Source organism: Thermobia domestica, chromosome 9, assembly GCF_964235325.1.
Source record: "Thermobia domestica chromosome 9, izTheDome1.hap1.1, whole genome shotgun sequence".
In the NCBI taxonomy this organism is placed as follows: domain Eukaryota; kingdom Metazoa; phylum Arthropoda; class Insecta; order Zygentoma; family Lepismatidae; genus Thermobia; species Thermobia domestica.
Genome location: NC_137462.1, coordinates 41,274,856 through 41,299,988, shown reverse-complemented (window position 1 = coordinate 41,299,988; position 25,133 = coordinate 41,274,856). Strand labels below are relative to the sequence as shown.

The 25,133-nt window shown below is 31.4% G+C and overlaps 1 protein-coding gene across 1 annotated transcript in view; it reads left to right on the top strand.

The window, feature by feature from the left end:
• The window catches only part of LOC145694599 (multicopper oxidase 3-like), a 183,101-nt gene extending 158,408 nt beyond the window's left edge, over positions 1 to 24,693 (top strand). The window contains exons 10-11 of the mRNA XM_081770971.1: positions 8,359 to 8,577; positions 11,439 to 24,693. Of these exons, the coding sequence (XP_081627097.1) occupies positions 8,359 to 8,577; positions 11,439 to 11,590 (371 nt within the window). The 3' untranslated portion in view covers positions 11,591 to 24,693. The remainder of the gene's footprint in view (positions 1 to 8,358; positions 8,578 to 11,438) is intronic.
• Positions 24,694 to 25,133: the final 440 nt, after the last annotated feature.

Here is a 25,133-nt window from a genome sequence, read left to right as displayed (position 1 = left end):
AGATAAGGGCATGTATGTATGTAGACATCTTGTAAAATATGCAAAAGTCGATTATGTACGCTTCTCATGGATGAATAAAAAAAATCAGTTAAGGAAGTGATAAAACGTGTGAATTATTTTGAAGATTACTAAATTTGAATTTACGAACCACCTTCTACAGTACACGCACTATCTCTACATTCACAGATGGAATTAAGAAAAACTTTTGTCAAAACGGTCGAATGCGGGGTTGAATCCCGGACTTCACGATAGAAGCGCAAAAGCTAACCATTCACTTATGTTTGTTATGCAGTTGTGCTTAACTTAAATGTATTCCTTTTCTCTCTCTTTCTCTATGGCCACATAATCTCTCCATTGACTTCTGTCCTTATCAAATTCAATCCAGTTTCTACTCTATATTCCTATTTCTGCTAGATCCATCTTAATATTGTCCTCTCATCTGGGCCTAGGTTTTCCTAATGGGTGTTTCCCGATTGGATTTCCAGTTAAAACTTTGAAAGCTTTCCTACCTTCTTCCATTCTGGCTGCATGACCTGCCCACCTGAGCATCCTAGACTTGATGACTCGAACGATGTTTGGTAAACCGTATAAATTATGTAGTTCCTCCTTATGAAGTTTCCGCCATTCACCATTCCCGTTCCTCTTGGGTCTAAATATTCGTCTCAGAATTTTATTTTCAAATAATTTCAGTCTGCGTTCTTCCCTCAGCGTAAGCGATCATGTTTCACAACCATAAAGCATAACAGGCATGATTATCATTTTAAATATTTTAAGCTTTAAATTCCTTGACAGAATCCGCGACGACAAAATATTTTGAACTGAATAATAAGAATTTCCTGATTTCAGTCGACGTTTAATTTCTTTGTGAGTATGATTTTGGTCTGGTAATACTGATCCAAGATATTTGAAAGTATCCACTGTGGCGAAAGTATTAATTGATACTTTAACGCATTCATAATTTGCCGTATTACGATCCTTGTGAACTTCCTTGTATTTAGATTTCCCTGCATTTACTCATGTCCCTGGAAGCGTTTAATAAGGCCTCTGCATTTCTTTCGATTGTTCTCCTATCAGATTTACATCAGCATACTCCATAACCTGGTGAATACCATTCAACTCTAGGCCCTGGTTCCTATCTTTGATTTTTCTTATAGGGTACTCCGGAACAAAGCTGAATAATAACGGCGATAACGCATATCCTTGTTTCAGGCCAACTTCGACGTGGAAGCTCGCATTTTTCTACTCGGACTTTACTCTGGGATTCATTTAAACACTTAATAAATCTAGCTTTTTCGGTATTTCAAATTCTGTAAGAATGTACAATATTTCCCTCCTAACCGAGTTGTAAGCCTTTCTAAAATCAATAAACAATTGATGTACTGAGTAATATATTCCCATTTCTTTTCGAGTATTTGTCGAATGGTAAATATCTGGTCGATTTCGACTAGATCCACACTGATAATCTCCAATAATTTCATCTGTATGGGGTCAATCTTATTAATAGAATGTTAAGAGAAATGAATCGATAATTATTACAATCAGTTTTGTCGTCTTTCTTGTGAATTGGAACAGCGATTGATTTTCCACTCTTTTTAAATGTATTCCATAGTTTTTCTTTTCCGTATATAAAAAAAGTTTCGTAACGATATGTTGAATTTTCTTGTTAAAAATTCAGAAACCTTCAGGACTGGGTAAACCGTGATGGTGGTTATATATTCTACAGCCTAGGAAACCATATGCTCAGATGAACCGTCTATTACGTATATGATCCATGAACAGAAAATTCGATACTTTCCCTATTCTGAACAAGCTTAAGGAACAGTCAGTGCATTACAGAATTTGGAGCTTTACCGATTTTGCAGATCCGAAGCACACGATAGGTGGTAACAGATTATTACGTATGTGATCAATCAGTGAAAAATTTGTTTGAAATGTTCATACAATGTATATGAAAGTTAAAACTTAACTGAAAAATTTCAAGAATGTACAGAACCACCCGAAACGAGCCTCTTGATGTGTAGATTTCTCTCATATTTTTCTTCATTTTGCTTCAAAAAGAGGGTGTGTGATTTTTATAAGTAAAAATACTACATACAATTTAGCTAATTATTTGTGTATCATTTTTTAAAGTACTTATTGTATATAAGAGGTTAAAATATTATTACATATATTGGTTAATCCTTTGGAATTCATAATGTAAATATGTTAAGAATTTTTAAAAAAATCTTTCTTAAATTTATGCTATATTTTCGAGCCCGAAGGGCTGATTTTCGAGGTTTCATATTATTATCTGCATCAAACACTAATTAAATGAGTTTTTGTTGTTGTAGAGAAGCGAAACAAAGTCTGCTCTATCAGTTTAAAGCAAAATTTTCAAAAAAAAACCAAAATTTCCCAAGCAAAAAAACGAAGCAGAAAAAAACGAGTTTTTTCCAAAAAAGCCGGTTTTTTTCCGAGCCCTTGCATCTCTACTAATAAATAATATAGTAAATTAGCAGTAGCGTAGCCAGGATGTGTGTTTGGGGGGGGGGCAAGTGCTGTTATAGGTACATATAGAAAAATTACAAACATGAAAATATATAAACATAAAAATATATAAAAAATTACAAACATCAAAGTACCAAAGTACATTGTCGGACCTCTTTGGGGGGGGGCGGCCCCTCCGCCCCCCCTTCCCTACGCCACTGTAAATTAGTATTCATAGCTCAGATATGAAGTATATATACATATATTTGTTATAGTAATTAGCAAATTTATTGCAAAACTTACTGCAAAGACATAATGAAGAGCTTAAAATCGATTTATAGCACTTAAGGTAAATATGGATAGAACATTGTCAAAAGTCAAATTGTTTGAGTAAAATCAACATAATGAAAAAATATATGCATCTTCTTTTCATTACTCAGAGTGGCCCACGTGGAAGTTACGTGCTTGAAATATCTCACGTCTTGATTTGGAATTTCCAGACTCGATTTAGCACTCAACGTGACTTTTTAACCTGATCACATGACACAGTCTGGTCCTTATGGCAAACCGGTTAGGCCCTTTTTATTATAAAATCGTAACGTAATCGTTTAAAATCGTAATCATAATTATTTAACGTAATTACGTTTTGAAAACAATTATTACAGTACAGATTTTAAAATAAAAGAGCCTATCCGGTTTACCATAAGCACCAGATTGTGTCAATGTGATTAGGTCAAAAGTCACGATGCGTGTTAAATCGAGTCTGGAGATTCCAAATCAAGAAGTGAGATATTTCAAGCACCTAACTTCCGCGTGGGGCGTCCTGAGTAATTCGAAGAAGATGCATATATTTTATCATTATTATTGATTTTACTCAAAGAATTTGACTTTTGACAATGTTTTATCCCTATTTACCTTACGTGCTATACATCGTTTTTAAGATCTTCATTATGTCTTTGTAGTAAATTTTCCATTAGCCATCTCTTTATTATAGTTTTTGAGATATGTAGACGACTTCATTTTTTTTTTACCGATTTTCCATTGACTTTAACGTTCATGTTTCGTGCTTTTCGACTATATTCCATTCACTTTAAGACAATTTGCTTTTAAAATATAGGATATACATAGTCTCTTCTGTATTTAAGCCGAATTTCAGCCATATCCTTCTTTCTGTTTTTGAGATAAGTGGAGGAATTATTTGTTTTTCATTGATTTTTCCTTGCACATTTATGTTAATGTTTCGTGATTTTTTTGTTTTGTTTTTGTTTTGGTTTTTTTGTTTTTGTTTTTTTTTGTTTTTGACTATGTTCCATTTATTTGAGGACAATTTGCTTTTCGAATATAGAATGTATATAGTCTCTTCTATATTTGAGCTAAATTTCAGCCATCTTCCCTCAAAGTCTGTTCACATGATTGCAACCGGATAGGTTCCTTTGCCGATTTGTTTTTATATAATTGATATTAAAACACAATATAATATCCCAAATGAGTTGTAGAGGATGTATTGGTTTCAAGAAATAATTATATAATGTAATTAGCACAAATACTTTCTCAAATAACGTAAATACCATTTTGCTTCAATATTAAAGATAAAAATGAAGTAAGAATCATGTACATTTTTGTTTTGTACAAATTCTTACACAATTCACTATGTTTTGTTTACTATGTATGTATGTAAAAGAAAAAAAAATTATACAGGTTTGTTCTCATTGGATATATGTTCATTAACATGAGTGAAATATATGTACGAAAAATAATGGAAATAATAATACATTTTAATTTTAATGCATTTAAATTAACAAAGTAGATCCATACCCCCAAAATAGAAGATAAATTTCGCTGGGTAGATCGAAAAACCATTCACCTAGTTGAAACAATAGGGGGTAGGTGGGAACGTTATTCGTGATAATTAAAAAAAAATTAGTAGATTACAGCTCTCGTGGAAAAGAAATTGCATTCTGGAGAACGTGTAGGAGGTAAGATGAAAGAACAATGGGGAGAATAAATAAAAACACTACATTTAACAGACGGTATTAAGTATTCTTGTGTAAAACGAAAGCTAACTGAGAAAAGTCATTTTGAGAACTTACATATTTGCCCAAATTAACCTACCAGAGAGGGCACAATGATTATTATGAATTATGATGATGAATTGTATTAGTGGGTGTAAAACTCGAAGTACTTTAATCTGATTCAAACTTCCCGCTGACCAAAGCAATATGTTTGTGATAAAAAGTGTTAACATGTAACAGTATCGGCAACTAATTATTAAAAGCTGAAATTTCCAAGTTAATTGTACAGGTTGATTTTTTGTAAATTTAGTGTTATTTATTTATTTATTTATTCAGTTATTATTTATATTATTTGTTTAGTATCCATGTTTGTAAAATTGTTTGGAAAGAGTGTTTTGTAAATTAGATTAGGCCTAGTTATAAGATATGAATGTATATGATGTGAATAGGGGAGGGGAGGAATTAACAATCTTTGTTTTTTGCTGTATATTTCGGTTTGTGATTGATAGGGATTGGCTGTAGTAGCCTCTGGTAACCAATCAAGAATCAGGGTTTTTTTTCGCTGTCTCTTATATTAAATCAGTCACTACCTATGTATTCATAGTGTCTGATGAAGCCAAAGTGGACAGTTGACGAAACTATTACACGTTAATAGTTTTTACAATAAACGTTTGTTTTGCTCAGCCAGTAGTTTATATCAGATTTAAGTCTGTTAAAATCAAAGCTTGTACAATGGAAAAATATTACAGTCGGAGTACTTTACTTTTTAATTGAAGTTGATGCTTGCCATTTTGGCATAAATTTAGTCAGACGTGCAAGTATTATGTACTTTATATCCTCCCTCCCCATTTTAACATACCAGAGATACTCAGCCTACTTCGTCGTGTTCGTCCTATGTTTTTTCGACTTCTAAGGTATGGGATGTCATATAGAACGGCCGGTGAAGTATTTAGGAGGTGGCTATCGGGCTCAAGCTCCCCCCTCCCCCAAAATAAATTTGTTATATGCAAAACTTCATTAAAATTTGTCGGCACCCAAAAGAAAAAGTATAAGTTCTTATTCACGTGTTATGCATAGCCCCCCAAACAAAATCCTAAATACGCCACTGAGAACGGCTATGTCCGTTTGTTCGTATGTCGACAAGTATTAGAGCTGAAACGGTAAGAGACAGTGAATAACGACTTTTGGAATCGACTCGTTACAGCTGAAACGACAAGAGATAATGAAGAACGTTTTTTGGAATCGACTCAGCAGAGCTAAAACGACAAAAGATAGTGAAGAACTACTTTTGGAATTGATTTAGCAGAGCTAGAATGACAAGAGATAGTGAAAAACGACTTTTGGAATCGACTCAGTAGAGCTAAAACGTCAAGAGATTGAAGAACGACTTTTGGAATTGATTCAGCAGAGCTAGAACGACAAGAGATAGTGAAAAATGACTTTTGGAATCTATTCAGCATCCCAAGAATAGCTTCCTTCTACACCCTCATCTCTCTACTAAAACCGGAAGTGGTAGAAGTCCAATAGCAATTCTGGTTTCGATATTGATTCTCATAGAGCAGAAATTGTAGGAGATAGTAAATAACTGCTTTTGGTGCGGATTTAGCATCCGAAGAAGGAGTTCCATCTTTTATCTCTTACAACCAGAAGTGATCTACTACGTTCTTGTTTAATATTTAATTCTCATAGTTTGGAAGTCTACCACAGTTTTATAAGATGAAATGAAATTCACTTCGTATCTTTCCCTTTCAGTATGTACTACGATCACAAAGATCTTCGAACGAGATCAAATACTTGTGACTAAAAGACAGTTATGGAGGCCAGAAGTGTGGAAGATATGATAACTAACCAAGCGTTTCTTTCTTGTAATGGCTAGATTTATCGATATGTAGAATCGTTATTTTAGATTCTTTCGTGTTATTTATAATGTTTTACTTTGCATTAATTATAGTAACGTTAGAATATAAAATATTCTGAATCTACCTCAAGTTTAATATGATAAAATAATAATAATAATAATAATAATAATAATAATAATAATAATAATAATAATAATAATAATAATAATAATAATAATAATAATAATATAAAAGAATTCTGAAGAATAAATAAAGCAACATTAAAGTACAAAAAGGAATTGTCCATGCTTTTTATATATATATATATATTCTTACACAACATTAAGTTGATTACACCATGTATGACAACCTTGCTGATTCATATTTTGTTATTCCAAAATATAGTGAAACAACTTGGGATAATTTCATTATGACAAGTTAGTACTAATGTAAAATATAGTTCAACAGTATAGACATGAGCTAGTTCTGTGCATTTTATGTTGAAAGTAAAATATTTTAAGCATCAATAAACTAAATACTACAATATATTGGTGAGAGCACTATCTTTGGGTTATATCAACTTAAATATTTTTTTTTAAATGATACCATGGACCCATTTTATTATTGAGACTTTAAGAGTTTTCTTGACCAATCTCAATTACTTCTTCAGGGACCTTTTTCAACAGGTTAACTCATTTACATGAAGGTTGAATCACTTTATAAAAACATTGTGATATTTAGGTGCAAGGATTCTAGACTTGAAAATTGACCTTCTGATAAACTTGTTGCTTTTGATAAACTTCTTGAAGAAATTTCTTCATAAAAGCATGGAAGATTTTTACGAACCTTTTATAGCACAGGTAGTCTATCTTTTTAGAGTTGAGTGGTAGTTTTTATTCCAAAAATCACTGGCAGGCCTACTTTATTTGTTTACTGGCTCAGTAGAGGTAGTTATTAAACAATAACAGTAATCAATACAGACAATCTGATGCCGATTGCCAGTTGTAGACAGAATCGTCTGTTCACTAGTCCACTGTAAGGAATCACAAAACAATAACAAAGATCGATACAGATAGTATGACATAGATCGCCAGTTATAGACAGAATCGTCTGTTCACTAGTCCACTATAAGGAATCATAAAACAATAACAAAGATCGATACAGATAGTATGACATAGATCGCCAGTTATAGACAGAATCATCTGTTCACTAGTCCACTATAAGGAATCATAAAACAATAACAAAGATCGATACAAATAGTATGACATAAATCGCCAGTTATAGACAGAATCGTCTGTTCACTAGTCCACTATAAGGAATCATAAAACAATAACAAAGATCGATACAGATAGTATGACATAGATCGCCAGTTATAGACAGAATCATCTGTTCACTAGTCCACTATAAGGAATCATAAAACAATAACAAAGATCGATACAGATAGTATGACATAAATCGCCAGTTATAGACAGAATCGTCTGTTCACTTGTCCACTATAAGGAATCTTAAAACAATAACAATAATCGAGACAGACAGTATGACACAGATCACCAGTTGTAGATAGAACCGTCTGTTTACTAGCCTGCTAGAGGGATCCATTAAACAATAACAATATCGCGACAGACAGTATGGCACAGACTATCAGTTACAGACAGAATCGTCTGTTTACTAGGCTACTAGGACAAGTCATAAAATAATAACAGTGATCTATGCAAACAGCGTGACACAGACCATCGCAAGCAACCTTTCTTGACGGTTTATTAGTACACTGCAATTGACATATTGCCCATCCATTTTCTACAAACACAAACTATGTGAGCCTTACTTGAGTATTGTTTCTCCATTTCTTGCCGACTATTCACACTATGCTACAGAATATATTCTTTTCTTAACTCATCAAAAATTCACCATAAATAATCTTTCTTATATGCAGTAGATAAGATGCGTTCGTGCTTTGATTTTTCGTGCAGTATTAAAAACTGAATCTCATACTTCCTTTAAATAAGCCAAATACTATTTTAAATGTTGTTTCTTTTGTACAGGATATGGAGGCGAAACTTCTCATTCCTTCCACTTGCACGGCTATAGCTTCTACTTGGTAGGAGAAGGACGATTTTCTCGACCTGTTACGTTAAAGGATGTAGAAGAAAAGGACAAGAAAGGAGAATTGAAGAGAAATCTTGATAAACCACCTTTAAAAGATACAGTAAAAGTGCCCAACAAAGGATATGTGATTTTAAGATTTCATGCAGATAATCCAGGTAAGTCAGGATGTTTAAATTTATTTTATAAGCTTGAAAAAAAAAAAAAAAAAAAAAAAAAAAATTGAAGCGGGGCGGAAGTAATGGTGAAAATATTTGATGCATTTTTAAACTAATTAGGAATTTTAGACTAATTAACTAATTTTAATTATTAATGTGTTTGTTTATCCTAGTAACAAACATGAGTTTAGCACATCTTTACTATAAGTACACGCTCCATTTATTTAACATTGAATACTCTAACGTTTAATTTCAATTTAACAGATTTGTTCCATGTTTTCTTCCTAATTCTTGATGTAAATAGCAATTAGTGAAATTGTTTGACAAAATTTGACTGAGCCCAAAACATCATCTTTGATGGCCTTAACTCGGGATTCGTAGGTATGCACAGGGAAATACTTCATATGCACATTAAAAATTCAAGGTCTATCTCTGTGTCAACAGCAAATTATGTCACGTGCATATTAAAAATTCAAAGTCTACTTCCATGTCAACAGTAAGTCATTTCACGTGCATATTAAAAATTCAAGGTCTATCTCCATACCAACAGTAAATTATTTCACGTATATATTAAAAATTCAAAGTCTACTTCCATGTTAACAGTAAATCATTTCACGTGCATATTAATAATTCAAGGTCTATCTCCATGCCAACAGCAAATTATTTCACGTATATATTAAAAATTCAAGGTCTACCCTTATACCAACAGGACAATATTTCACATGCATATTGAAAATTCAAGATCTATCTTCAAGCCAAGTTTGATCAAAATCCGAGGAGATTTGTAGATCTCGCACGATATATCCTTTCCTTTTGATTGACTTTTTAAAAAAACAATCAAATTAAGGTCGAAAATGACAAAATTAATATAAAAAATTCGTATGTCGTCATCTCTCATAGACAAGTTCTTTCTTGACCATCATTTGCACTAAACGTAAAGGAAAGTAAGTATCATTTCTTTTTCTTTCTTCGATAAAAGTATTATGAAATAGCGAGGAGAGAATAATAATAATAATAATAGAAAATAATCTATTGGCATACACAGCCGTCTGTGAGACGCTGGGCTCAACATACCAATTAAGAGACAGCCAGCTGCAAGACAGTCTCGGCTGAACATCACAGAACAACTAAAAGATATCAAATTGTCATTTAATAAATTATTATAAATGTTCAAAATTACATTTTCGCCTAAAAATTAATATTTATATATGCACTATGTGTTCTAAAGATGGTACATCAATGCGTTTTGAAACAAATCTAGTCATAACATTATACCATAACTTTCAATATGGCCAATAGTCAGGGATGTATACGGAAGCATATGGCTTATACCCATCTAATATTTTTCTAATCCAGCTTGTTAACCTTAAATTTACGAAGGAACAAGCGTATACGGAGTGGGTATACGCTATATATTTTTTTTTTTAAATGGCCGAATGTACACCTATCAAGAGTTGTAGCATTACATCACTGCTGATAGTGGTATTCGAGCAGATGTTTATTTAATATTCTTCTTCTCTTTGCTCTTCTCTACACTGATGACGAGACTTTTTGTTTTGAAAGCTAGTCTTTATATAATTCGTTCCCTGTGATTTTGTTTTTAAATATCATCTACAGCCCTTTAATTTTGATTTTCATATATCCCGTGTTTCTTCTAGATATACATTTAGAGGAAATTTGTCGCTACCTCGAGTTGATCAATTCCTACCCCCCTCCCTTCCCTTCGGAGCTACAATAAATTAAAAGATAAATCACTATATACACACATCAAAACACTGTCTCATTGTGGAGTTACCTCGAGTCTATATGGTTAGTGTACGAGTCTTCGGCACTGGGAGACCCGTATTCGACTCCCGGCGGGAGCTTATGTAGTTTAGATCTTATATTAACCTCCAGGAGCTCGCATAAGTGGCATTTATGAAAAATATGCGCCTGATTCCAGTGCACTGGGTTAGATTGGCGGGACTGTCAGTTTTTCTCTAGTTAGGTATTAACACAACCAAATAGCGCTGACCTTATTATTTTCGTTCATTCATTTTCATTTCGTTTCATTATCTTCGATATTGAGTTTAAAGAATTACTAAAACCACAATGGCGGTAACACAAGCTCTGGAGTAACGTCACTACACGCAAGCGCTCGAAAGTTAAGTTGTAAGTCCAAGTTTCATACAACTTGGCTGTATAAAGGAACGCTAAACTCTAATCCTTGTATGTTAATATTTTCATTTTGTTTTTCGCAATTATATATTATATAGAAAATTAAAGTTTTAATACCTTGCGTTGTCTTATTTGATTTTTGATCCAATATCTCTCTTCCTTTACACTGGAAGCATCATTTGTACTTAAACCTCTGAAGAATTATAGATTCTATTCACGTATTTGCAAAACTGTCTCATTACTTACTCAAAGATAGTTCTAGTTTTAAACTTATGCTGCAAAAATTCTTATTATTTTACACTGAAATATATTATATGAAAAATAGTAAATGAAATATATGAAGAAAAAAAGTTTTAAGTGCCACTACAAAAATAACAATTCTTCGAAATCAGAAATATCTTTAAATAAGTAATAAGATAGTTTGGCAAGGATGCGAATAGAATCTTGATATTTCTTCAGAAGTTTAGTGGACTACAAAATGATTTTGGTGTTTCGAAGATTAACAATGTCAAAATACAGGGTACGGCAGTGAATTAAGCAAAATAAACGAACAGGTTAAAGCATCTCGTATCCAAGGACAGACCATGTTAAGAGGGTATATATATATATATATACAATGTAATTGAGTTCCCTTATTAGTTTCGAATTTACCATAAATTAAATTTGTTAAAATTAAACACATGATTCTACTTTATCTTCATTAGGCTACTGGTTGTTCCAGTCACGAATGACATCAGTTGCTGCAGGCATTGGAATGGAATTTGTCGTCCATGTAGGTGATCAAACCGATTTGCCTCCAATACCTAAGGACTTCCCACAGTGTGGAAGCATGAGACCTCCGACTCATATTTTGTAATAAAAACAGAAAACACCACCATCGCCACCAGTGAAACCATACTTCAACTTTACCATTGTCATCATCAGCTCAAAGTATATATATATATACAAATATATATATACAAATGTAAGAAGTAAAGAAGTCCAACTTCATTTTAAGTTGTAAATATTCATTTCTGAATTTCAAGACTTATACTATTTATTTTTGTTAATGAAAATAAAAGACAATTTTTGAGAGTGAGAAAAAAAAAAAATATCACACTGTTGCAATAATGTAATGTGTTTTGTTTATTGACTCTGCAGTTGCCAAAATTATCCAAAAATCAAGAAGAAAACTGTTTGGTGATGCTGAAAGTGATTGATTTCCTTGCTTGAGAAATATAATACTTGATTACGAATTCTTTAGAAATATGGTCACGAGAGAAGTGTTGCTTGTTAATCATTATAGAGAACCTTATTTTGAAACCTATTCAATGACTTCTGAAGAAATTGTAGAAAGTTTACACTAACCAGGGATGACTTCAAAATTGAACCTTGAATATTGGGATAGTCTATATATTTCCTGAAAGAGTTTGTCGAGTAAGTTCCAAAACAAGTCTTAATGCAATTATGTTTACTATTAGTCGTACAGCTAAGGTTCCAGGTCGGATGATGTTACTGATTATTTCAATACATACTATGAATGGTATAAGAGGGGCTGGGGTTCCCACTCCTTGCCCAGAAGTGATTCCACTCCTTGAGGGTTGGAAATATAAAGAACAACTTGTCCTATATATCAAAGTGATCTGCATAATTAGTAGGTTAAGAATATAATATGCACTACTCAATTATATCCTATATTAATGAGTAAAACTAAACAAAACAAAACAAAGAAAACTTGATTATTTCACTATAAACTTCCTATATTAGTTGATCTATATTGTTGAGAAATATCTAGTAATATCCATTCAACAGTTGGTCATTTGGTATCACAACTAATACGACTCATTGTTATTGCTAGATGTGATGCATTCGGTGTATGCATTTCAGTTTTTATAATTTGCACAATTTCACCTATATACGTTGTCAGACCAGTACGTTCATTATATATTCGTAAACTGCTTATCTAGACGAGTTGTTTGATAAGTCACACAATACAAAAACGTTCATCAGATTTTGAGTACTATTAGTTACTATTAGGGAAAACTAGTCGTGGTAGTAATTTGAGCTCATTTACTCGATCCGAACAGCTCTTTCTTTGTAGCTGTATAGATCCGATTAGTCATCTTTCAGGATTTAAGCCCTCTAACCACGACACGGTCCAAATAATGAGAGTTAAGAAGGTTCCGGCTGGATGTTGTTTGCCGGAACTTGGCTTTAGTTTTTGGCTGTGTGAGAGAGTCATGGAACTCACACGTCACTATCTTGGCAAGATGGTACTGCCAGGACTTGGCCTTTGTTTTTAAGTTGTGAGGGCCGTGTAACGCACACTGTCTCACGATCGCTCTATGGCATGATAGTAAGGTTTACCAATATAGAATATTTATGGTGAAATTATAATTTTTGGGAGTTTATTACCTTGATATAGGATATAATTGGGTAGTGCATGTTATATTCTTAATCTACTAGTCATGAGGGGTACTTTAATATATAGGATATATATTTCAAGTTATTCTATATATATATTTCCAAGCCTGAATGGGTGGGATCACATGTGGGCAAGGAATTGAAACCTATTTTGGCATTTCCTCAACAAACCCTTTCAAGAAATATATAGGCTATTCCAATATTCAAGATTCAACTTTGGACTCATCCCTAGTAAGACTTAATGCATGGAAACTACATAATTGGCCTTGTACAATTATTTTGTATAGTCTTAGGCTACATAAGTTCTTTTATTAGTATTTATACATTACTTAATGATTGTACTTAATTTATTTATGTCTTTTTGAAACAAATTGAACGATTTTATTGTCAGATAAAGTAACATGAGTGAAAACACAAATGAAAAATGTGAAGGAAAATGACTAAATGAAATTGAGAATTAAAATATTTGCTTTATTTTATTTATGGCAGTTGTAACGGAATATATTAAATAAAATTGAGTGGTATTTAGTAAAATGGTCCTAGAATTTCGACATTTGAAATAGAAAAGTTGATATTCTGGAAAATAGTATTGAAATCTTGAAATATGAATTCAGAAAAAAAAAAAAAACTGATATTTTGTTTCTTTTTTATGTGTATGTGTGTGTATGGGCCTTTCTTTTATTCTTAAATTCCAGATCAGCGGTGGTATCAACGACTTCCCGTCCGCGAACGCATATATTTCTTGTTTTTAATCTTCCTAGAAGTGTAAACAAACAGATAAGAACTGGCACAGGAATTTTTATAACATAATTTACTTAGAATTTATATTCTGGCGCTTGGTGATAATCAGATATAAATTAGAAATACATTTAGTACCATCTTCTTATAACAAAACCTTTTTTCATCTGATGTGCAACTTTTTCGAGTAAAACTTAATAATCATAACATCTTGGTTTCCAACGATTATGTTTCTTGTAAATCAATTAAGATGAGACACAATATGTACACAGTTGTAAAGTAATTATTACTGATACGAAAAGCAAATGATTCAGTTGGAATATTTTTCTAAAAATAAGGGAAACTGATCAATTGATGAAAACAATCACAGATTCTTTAATATGTGGGTAAAATTTTGTCTTTAATATTTTAGGATGAATCATGTACAATATTTGAATTATGTATAACAGTACATAATTATAATGTAATATAACTTCTTTTAAATTTGCTTTAAAAATATTCTAAATTTTTTAAAATGAAATACTTGGGAGTATTAGTTTGAAATAGAACAGAGCAACCAGTGTAATAAATAAATAAGTAATACTTAATGTGCAGAGTCAGTATACAAATATGCAGATCATTAAAGATCAAAACATGTCAGGAATTGTATTTAGCAAATATGAAGTTATAATTTTATACTTATTTGACCGCGAAGTTATACAAGTGTTATTGTTATGAGTGAAATCCTTGTCTCTGCTGTGTCTGGTGTTATCTGTAACATGTCTTTTTTCACTTGACAGTGGTAGTTTTAGGCAACCGTTTCTGATTAGGATCACATAGAGACATATAATTTCTTTCTTTATTATATGTATATAGAGAAAGACGTCATACAGAATGTGTAAGAACATGAACAATTGTGAGTGAAAATTGTTTTTATTTCATGTATTTTTTTAAAGCAAGAGCAGCATAAGATCATTTCTTGTAAGATCACGACTTTAATTCTGTTTTGTTCTGTTTAATACCATCAATATGAAATATGTAGGTGTAATTACTTAATGAGCATAGGATGCTGACTGAATATTAATAGGATTGAAGTCGCTTAAGCATTTTTTTTTTAAATCTTGATCGTACGTTTCAACGACGGTTGATCCTCATCTTCAGTACCAATCGTTTAATGGATTTTGTGTTGCTTTATAGATTCATATTACTGGTAAGAATTCTGTAGATTCATATTACTGTAGACAAATTATTATTATACTTTGTTCATGATCTTCACATTATGTTTGTTGCTTCCTTTAGTATCTTCGGTTCAAACTCTTGGATGAAGAGTGAGGTTTTTGGGAATCTGTGCCCATAAATCTGAAATTTTACCTGAGCTTTATTTCGGAAATATATATAATTAGAACGCATTCCCTATCATCTTTCTTCTGGTTTTTATTGTCTGACTACAGATGATGTAACACAGGTTTCAAGAAATGAACTTGAAATAACATCATTTTCAATATTTGTTGTTCAATATTGACTTGAAAGACTTTGATCGAAACCTGTCTATCAAATTTACTCATGTTCTTCTTTTCTTTTTTAAAGCTAGGTAGACCATTTGAACAATAATATACTTAGCCTTACAATCAACCTTAATTGATTTCATTTGCCATTAAGCTGTAGTTAGTTTCTGAAATCAGTTGCAACAATTTAAGATCAAAGTTAGCAAGTGATATTCTTAAAAACAATATTATAGTTGTACTTACGGAGTCAACAAGAAATTATTAAAAAGATAAAGGAATCACGGATTTACTTCGATACAAATGTAAGTAGTGGTAAGAAAGTTTGTTAAATATATATATACAGGGTGTTATTAAACTATACCGACAAACTTTAAGAGATGATCCCCACATTAAAATAAGAGAAAACGTTCATATGGACCTACGGCGAAAAGTGCATAGTTTCGGAGCTAGGGCTGTCCAAAATTGCGAAAAAGCCAAATTTCAAGAGTCTCTATTTCGAATTCGAGAGACTGTGGATAGTGGTCCCTATCATCGTAAAGGAAGTCGCGCATACGCAATCCAAAAGTGCATATTTCATTAATGTTCAGTGGGTGTATGGATTATTCCCTGCAGGGTGAAATTCCCAAACATGCTATCAACCGAATTTTGAGATATGCTCTGATTTTATGATTGGTCCAAAGCAGGTAAACGATAAGCCTTGATAGCAGTGAACACGGAATCCTTTAGTGCGATGTCGGAAATGTTAAGAATCGTCAGCAGCACAGTCTCTCATACTCAGGAAACGCATGGTGCGATGTTTTCTTTCATGTTTAGTGAAAAAAAAAAAAAAAAAAAAACGTGAAATATACCGTGACGAAATACATGACATCACACGTTATTCGGTACACACACTCACACACACACACACACACAAATAAAACATGGAGTTGCCGGTTTCTAACACTTCCGACTTCCCTCCGAAGCATTGGATGTTCATTGTTGTCAAGGTTTACTTCCTGTCTACTTTGGACCTTTCTTGAAATCAGGGTATATCTGAAAACTCTATTGAAAACATATCTGAAAATTACCCTTTACACAGTTGGGATTACCCTTTACACTGTTGGGAAATATGCACTTTTGGATTGTGTATGCCTGGCATCCTTTACGCTGATAAGGACCACCATCCACAGTCTCTCGAATTCGAAATAGGGCCTCTTGAAATTTGGCTTTTTCGCGATTTTGGACAGCCCTAGCTCCGAAACTATGCACTTTTCGCCATATGTCCATATGAACGTTTTCTCTTATTTTGATGTGAGGAACCACCTCTTAAAGTTTGTCGATATAGTTTATTAATACCCTGTATATATATATATATATATATATATATAATTCTTCAGCTAAGAAACTCAGGGGAAATTTTAGTTTTGTCTAGTTTATTATTACGTATATCTATCTATATTATCTATGCTGGGAAAATAAGAAAACATTATAAAAAATATTTGAAAGAAATTTCAGCATTAAGAACCTGACATAAAAATAATACAAAGTTTGCCATTTTTGTTTTGCTTGTTTTTCATAAGTGAAAGAAGATAATGAAATGCAACTTACCTCAATCATATATAATGTTATTCTACAATAGTAAATATGAACTTTAAGAATTTTCAGTGTTGTCATCTATAGAAATTACAGTGTTGCCAGGATAACAACTCTCCAAGTTAAGGCAGCGACTAAAGGAACGAACTCAACTGCGTTTGATCATGTATCATGTTGTTTTGGTATCCTGTGACCTACTTTTTAAATAATAGTTGTATTTAGTTTGTAACAAACAAAATCATTTTAAGATTCAGTTATTAAAATTAAATAATAATGTTATTTAAAAAGTAGTTCACATCATACCAAGACAACGTGATACGTAATCAAATGCAGTAGAGTTCGTTCCTTTAGTTAGTGCCTTAACTTAGATTTGGGGGGAAATGTAATTCGCCCCAACACTGTAACTTCTATAGATGGCAACACTGTAATTTCTATAGATGGCAACACTAAAAATTCTTCAGGTTCATATTTTCTGTTGTAGGATAACATTATCTATAATTGTGATAAGTTACATTTCATTATTTCCTTTTACTTATGAAAAACAAGCAAAAGAAAAATGGTAAATTTTGTATAATTTTTAGTATGTCAGACTCTTAGTTCTGGAAAGGAAAGTATTCTTAGTTCTAAATCTTAATTGAACAATCAGTAATATAAAAAAAACAATAAGAAAAAACAAGAATGATATCAAAATGTATTGCAATTCAATAAATAGAATTACTTTAGTTCTTAATAGCTATTGATTTTTATAAATTCTGTTCCAACGAATACCACACCTAATAGTACAAATCTTTATTAATTATCTACTATTTCCTTCTGAAAAAAGAATTAAAACAACGAATTCTATTTTGGCCTATTATAATCTGCTATACATTTCATATAACATAAAGATTACATTACAAGTCATCGAGATAAATTTCTCATCAGCCTAAATCTACCTCTGCCAATTGTTGATATTTTATTCTCTTTTCAAATATTTGTGTCTTCTGTAATTATTTAATTATCTTTAATTTTAGTATTCTAATTGTTATAATATTTTATAATTTAATTGTTGTTATTATTGTTATCTGTTATGTACCCATGTAAGAACTAAATGTGATAAGTGTTGGAGTATTGTGTGGAGATTTTAAGACTTCTCAATATTTTGCGAATTTAAAGTAAATATTCTAACAATTTTATGCTATCTTTTCCTTTTTCGTATGTAGTATACTTCACAGTTTAACTGAAATTGCAGTAATAATAACAACAACAAAATGCTCCTACAATATCATAAAAATTGGAATGCAACTAGTTTAATGCTATGTCTTTCTCAGCAAGAAGATGGTTTGAAAGTAGTAGCTCTGTTCTTGATAGAAATTAGACTGTCTTCTCTATTTGTAGCTGCTTGTACTTTACAATTGTGTTTGTGCTTTCCCTTTCTTCTTCGAAATAAGAAGGTTTATAAGTATTAGTTCTGTTCTTGATACAAATCAGATTGTCTTATTGACTTACAGCTGCTTTACTTTACAATTGTGTTTGTACTTGTTTTTCTTTCTTCGTAATAAGAAGGTTTATAAGTATTAATTCTGTTCTTGATAGAAATCAGACTGTCTTCTCTATTTGTAGCTGCTTGTACCTTGCAATTGTGTTTGTGTTTTACCTTTTTTTATGATTACTGCTCTCTAAGACTGCTAATGTATTCTTTACCCTCCATTCTACTACCCTCTACTACCCTGTATTCTACTGCCCTCCATTTTCGTATTATTCAATTAGTCTCAAACTCTTTTCTACTAGCTCGTATTGATAAACAAAAGTAAGAAGTACTTAATTACAAATTAAAACTTCTTTTACCTTACTAAAATGCAATATTTATTTTCTTGTAAATGTAGAATACTTTATTTTACCTTTCTTTCTGGAAGATTTTGGACTCAATAAAGCAAGCTATAGTTTCATTGAAACTAAAGACTGCGCAAACAAATGGAATAAATATACCACTTCACTGTAGTACTACCACAAACGAAAAGAGAAGTGGGGTTTGTAGGATATAAAGAGCTGATGGTAGATAAGAACGTTTGGGAACTTATGATATAAATTAATAATACATTAGATTATTTTTGATCAAAGGTATTATATAGGAGAATACTTACATTTATTTATTTATTTATTTATTTATAATTTTGAAACGTTATATAAAAAATGATGAAGGAATACAAATAGAAAAGATATTATAGAAAGTCAGAATATTAAAGCCATTCCAAGTCCATCTAAGGTGATCAAAAGTAGAAACAAATTTTCCATTGAATTTGTGTTTCTTATACTAATGATCTATAAATATTTATGTGTATGATGATCTAAGGCATTTACGAAGTTTGATCAAAATTCTTGTTCGGATGGACATAATAGTTAATACGTAGATTCTGTTGACTGAGAACTTCTGTATAAATTATGTATTTATTATTGTTTATTACATTTTTCTAAAAAAAAAATAAAAATAAAAATAAATAGATAAATAAATAAATAAATAAATAAATAAATAAATAAATAAATAAATAAAATAAAGAAGAAGTTCGTGATCTATTCTTGTTTGTGAAGGATGCAGTAACGATTATTTCCTGAAGTTTACTTTTCGGTAAGATAATTGTTGGGACTTGTAAATTAAAAATGTCTATATTTGACCTTTTTAGCAGATAAGCAACAATTATTACAACGCCATGGTGTAAAACTACAAAATAATCATGCTCTTTTATGCTCTATTTTTGATAATCCTTGGCATAAAGTTTCTTCTTATGGATGTTTAATTATTCATTAAATATGATATGCATTTCTAGTCTTAAGTTTGAAATATAATTATTTAATATACGTGAAAATTTAAAGGAAGACAACTTACACAAATTCAAAAATTCAACATTAGGAGTTCAGTTATTTTAAACAGTAAAGATCACAATATTGAACGAGAATATTTATCAGTAAATAAAACGTGTATAATAGAATTGCTAATAATAAAAAAGTGCAAAGGAAATAAGAAAGTCTTTTGGAGTGTGTTAGTATCTTTCAAAAATTTCTTTCAAAAAGTTATGAAGAAATGAAATAGCACTTTGCAAAATTAGATTCATATTTTTATTGGTTTTACATGTTAAATGTGACAAGTAACATGAATATTAGTAGACAGCTGAACAAATATGCTGTGTTTCAAGAAATTATTTGATAATTTCCAAACAAAACTTTATTGGTTATCACTTAAAAATCTCCAGGCAATACAGTATGTACTACATAATTATCAGTGATGGGAATGGTTTTGCATTTATCTAATTTACAAATTTGTGATTCAGCCATTTGCTGTTGTTGATTCTAATATATTTCTAACATGACTTCATTCAAAATCTGTAACTGGCATTTAAATCAGATTTTATACGTAAGTGTTATTACAGTAAACATATACAGTACAATCAATAAAGTAATAGTAGCAACTAGGTAAGTAATACACATAGATTTTATTTAAGAAAATATAGGTATTTTAATAAAAAATTAACAGTTGAAAACTGTTTTGTACAATAGTAAGGTCCTAAGTTAATGTGTGACATTATCATATTTCACCACTGTAACTTTTACAAAATTTTTTGCTTTGTACAGTTTAATATTTAACTTATTCTGGTTAACTTAACATTTGAGTAACTTATACATTGATATCTGATGAATTTATGTTTAAGTTTTGTGCTGAGAACAGGCAAGCTATTCATATAAATATGACTATTAGATTTGAAGTAATCCTTTATGATGAAACATATTTTTGCTTGCTGTCATAAATCTTCAAGGGTCATTGCTACATTTTCTAATATATTCCTGTATTTTCAAACAACTTAGCAACAACCAATATGATAATTTTGGCGAGTATTTCATTTAGGACTTTCAGAATGCTATGAAATGAACGAATTTTGCTTTCAACACTCTTCGTGTTGTGTAGAAATTTTCATGCTCGACAATTATGACGTCACCAGTCTCGAATTCACATTTTTGATCTATAAGTAAAGATGTGAAGCAGTTATCAATATATTTTATTTGCAATTTTTTGTCATTTATTGTATCTAACTTGTGTACTAAAATCCCCCCCCCCAAAAAAAAAATCGTGGTCGAAAAATATGAAGACTTAAAACCTTACATATTTACGAAGAAAACAAATTATGAATATACAATTTGAACCAGACCATCCAGTTGTAGTAAGAATATGTTGGTTAATATTATTGCAAAAGAAGAAAGAAAATACATTGCTCAACTGTTGTCCAAACTCCAATATTGAAGAAAATCGCTTTTTTACTCAATCCCATCACTGGTCATATACCAATGCCTCTTGTGCTTTCAGAATGACACCCTCAATGTAAATGTGTTCTATTTCTTCGTGTTAATATCGTGTACTTGTGTTTGTAATAAGTTTCTAGATGTAGCGCTTTACACCACCCTCTCACTTTCACACTCTTAATACAATTAGGTCCTTTTGAAAAATATTTTGAATCAATTTGTTAACCATTTTAATCTGTTAAATTAGAATGTAAATGGAAAGCGATGAAAAGCTTTTTTAGATCAAAAGATCAAATATATTTCAATCAAAGATTTTTTTGTACGCCTTATGTCTGGAGAATAACATATAATGTAGCCAAACCCAAACTATCAGTTAACTCACTATTATGTACTTCCTCCACAGAAAATACGAAATCTCGATTTAGGGGCCGTCAAAAAAAAAAAAAAAAAAAAAAAAAAAAAAAAAAAAAAAAAAAAGCCCCTGATCCAAGATCCAATATATTTCAATCAAAACTTTTCTTGTACGCTTTATATCAGGAGAACTACATACTGTTAGCGAAACCCAAACTATCAGTTAACTTAATATGACACGCTTATTCCGTAGACAATACAAAAACTCGATTTAGGGGCCGTTCAAACATTTTGTGGCACCCTGATCTAAGATCCAATATATTTCAATCAAAACTTTTCTTGTATGCCTTATGTCTTGAGAACTACATACGGGGTAGCCAAGCTGTATGTATTAAGGTATTTCTGAAATTCTTGTTTTAATTCTTCAACTAGACAAGAAAATGAGATATCTTTGAAACTTATTGATGAGCTAGTCTTACAGAAAAATATTTTATTGTTCTTTTTAGCTAATATTATTATGGAATCGTATCAGAAACCAAATTCGCTATATTGTATTTTGTTGCTGACAAAATTTGTAGTATCTATCATTTGAAATATCGAATGCAGCAACAGGCTGTGGAAGAAAATTGAAAGTAAGAACTACATAAGTCAAAGAGTAGATACATTTCTCCATAACAAATATAAAGCACTTATAGAATTCACCCTAATTCAGAGCTTACAAACGATTATAGTTATTTCTCACTTTTTTATTATCATGTTAATCGTGTTAACTTATAAAACAGGAGGGCCGACTTCGGGGGTACTCCGATGCTTGGGCAAACCCAAAAATTTTGTGGGGTGCTCAGCACCCACACAAAAATGAAAGAAGAAAAGTAAAGAAAGAGAAAAGAAAAGAAGAAACAAGAACAAAAAGAAAGAAAGAAAAATAGGAAATTTTTAATATTTCACTGCATTCCTTACATGATATTTTGATAGAGCGTAGAGGGTAGGGGGAATATAAAGTTTGGGAAGACTTTACCAGCAACGAAAACACATAAAAGTCCAGAAATGTGGTGCTAATGACTTTTAAGGAATACATTGAACGAGTGTTTCTTCATTCTATTTTCAGCTAAAATTTTTCACATTTCTTATGTCACAAATGGTCAGTGTTTATAATGACGTGATGAATACTAATATCAGGAGTTAGAACCTTAGAATCTCCCTAGTTACGCCATCATATTCTCATTCAAAAATACGTATTTCCTACTGTGAGAGATAAACACGAAAATAGGAAAACAAATACGAAAAGGATTCCGTCTTCATTTAAAAAACTGCATTTTCAGGAGGATCAATTTTCAGAAATTTTCAAGGGAGGCTCCCCGAATTCTCTGCTAGGCCTGAGTAGTATTCCATATCTCGAGATCCCCTGGTCATGAACTGTAAGGTCAACCCCAGTGATTTTCAAAACTCGGTGCTCTTGATGTAAAGCCTCAAAGTCTTTAAAATCTCAAAGATTATAATACGTTGAGATCATAAGAAGAGTGCTACCGTGTAACACCTTGATCCCTTAATGTATTTGATAGTACTTTTCTCTCGTTTTATTAAATAGTAGTACTAATTGTACCTCTATTCAAAAGAAATTGAAAATAATCATAAATAAATAACTTTATGATTTAAAGATCCCGAAAATTCTTCGTTTCAAAAATGAAACTTTTTCCATTATCTTCGCACGTCAGTTTATTCTGTTTTGTCATTATGAGAATTGAACTTTTAGGAGCAGTTTTCAAAGAAATTAAGGAAGGAAAAATGTGTTAAAATAAAGTTAAAAGAGGGCAAAATAGATGTCTCTCTCAACCTTTTTGACAATTGGCTTTTATCTAAGTGAAGTTAAAAATTAATATCGTTAAAAATTTGACAAAGACTCATATCTCAAAATCTCGCTTTTTCAAACATAAAGAAAAATAATTCCGTAAAGAGAAAGCAGTTAAATAATATTCGTAATCTATTCCAGATAATTATTCGTCAAATACTTAACGATATAAACTTTGTACCTATTTATAAAGTATGTTGAATCAACTATTACATGCATTAAGAAAGAAAAACAAAATTGTTGTACTTAACAATATTAAGCATTTTCAAGTTGTTAAATATAACTCGTTCCTGTTTGGACATAAAATGTCTTTATAGATGCTTGAGCTACTTTACACATCCACATCCACATCCACATCCACATTCACATCCACATTCACATCCACATCCACATCCACCACATTCAATCTCACTGGTAACTTTAAAGATGTTGCAAATTCCATTTCGGATTCTCCTGAAGATTACCCTCAAACCTTGTTCGGCAAAACAATTTTTAACGGTTGCCTCATGGAAATAGTTTTGTTCTAAGTTTTCTTTCTCTAAGTGCTGTGTTCTTCCAAGTTTTTAATTACAGCTGTCACATATTTGTAACCGTAGATACAAACAATTCTGTCTTCCAATCATAAATCTTATCTGGTTGAGGTAGTCGGTGATTCCCTTGGAAATTGTACCTGTATCCTTTGGATCCAGAAAAAGCACAAACTACTTGATTATGTCAACATTTTTGCACAAGAAATGGCACACTGAACTCACGATAACAACGAGAATTAGAACAAAATTTTAGAGAAAGAAGTAAAAAGAAGAGGAGAAAATTGGATTAGGAGAATAAATGAATAAAACTTCATCTCAATATGACTGAAAATGATCTCTATTTTCAACTGGAAGCAGCATTTGGCACCTTTGGAGATCTCGAGAGTTATTTTCTCATCGCATTCCATTTACTTTCACACAAGTTACAAAATCTGTTGTTCACTGATTTGTTTTCTATTTTTAAAGTCAACCTATAATCTAACCATTGCAGTGTTTCCATCCTGGATCTAATATTCCTGGGCTGTGATACAAGAATGAGCCAAAAAACTTATATTATGATACTTTCTTTAAAAGAACAAAAATAAAAAGAGTAATAATAGTTGATTAGTACATAATGATGTTATTTGTAATAGCTACGAAGATGTGCGATATTTGTATGTAAAGAAAGCAAAGAAAAAAAAATATATTGAGATCTCTAGTGAAGTGTTGAATGTAAATAATGTAGGCCTAAAAGATGAAGGAAATACATATGTTGTTGAATTGCCTTGTTTGTTATTTCTTTAATTTTATTTTTGAATGAATATACACGGAAGCATACATTTCTTTTTCTTTCTTTTTAACACTCAGTTGTAAACAACTGTAAAAAGATTTTCAAGAACAATGCTTTAATTAAAGCATTGGACACTCTTCCTATAATTGAGAGCTAAAGCTTTTATGGATAAAACAATAAATCGTGCCCAATACTTTTATTCTTAATATCGTTTCCTTGTTTTAACCCACCAAAATAAACTTTTGAGTATATTTTATAAGAGAACTTTGGAGGCTAAAAGAAAGAAATTGAACTAAGAATAAAAACAATGGGCGCTCTTCCTAAGGTAGAGAGTTAAAACTTTTTATGAATAAAGCATGAAATCTTGGCCAATGTTTTTAGTCTTAATCCCATGTCCTTGTTTTATACCACCAAAAATATCCTTTTGAGTATAT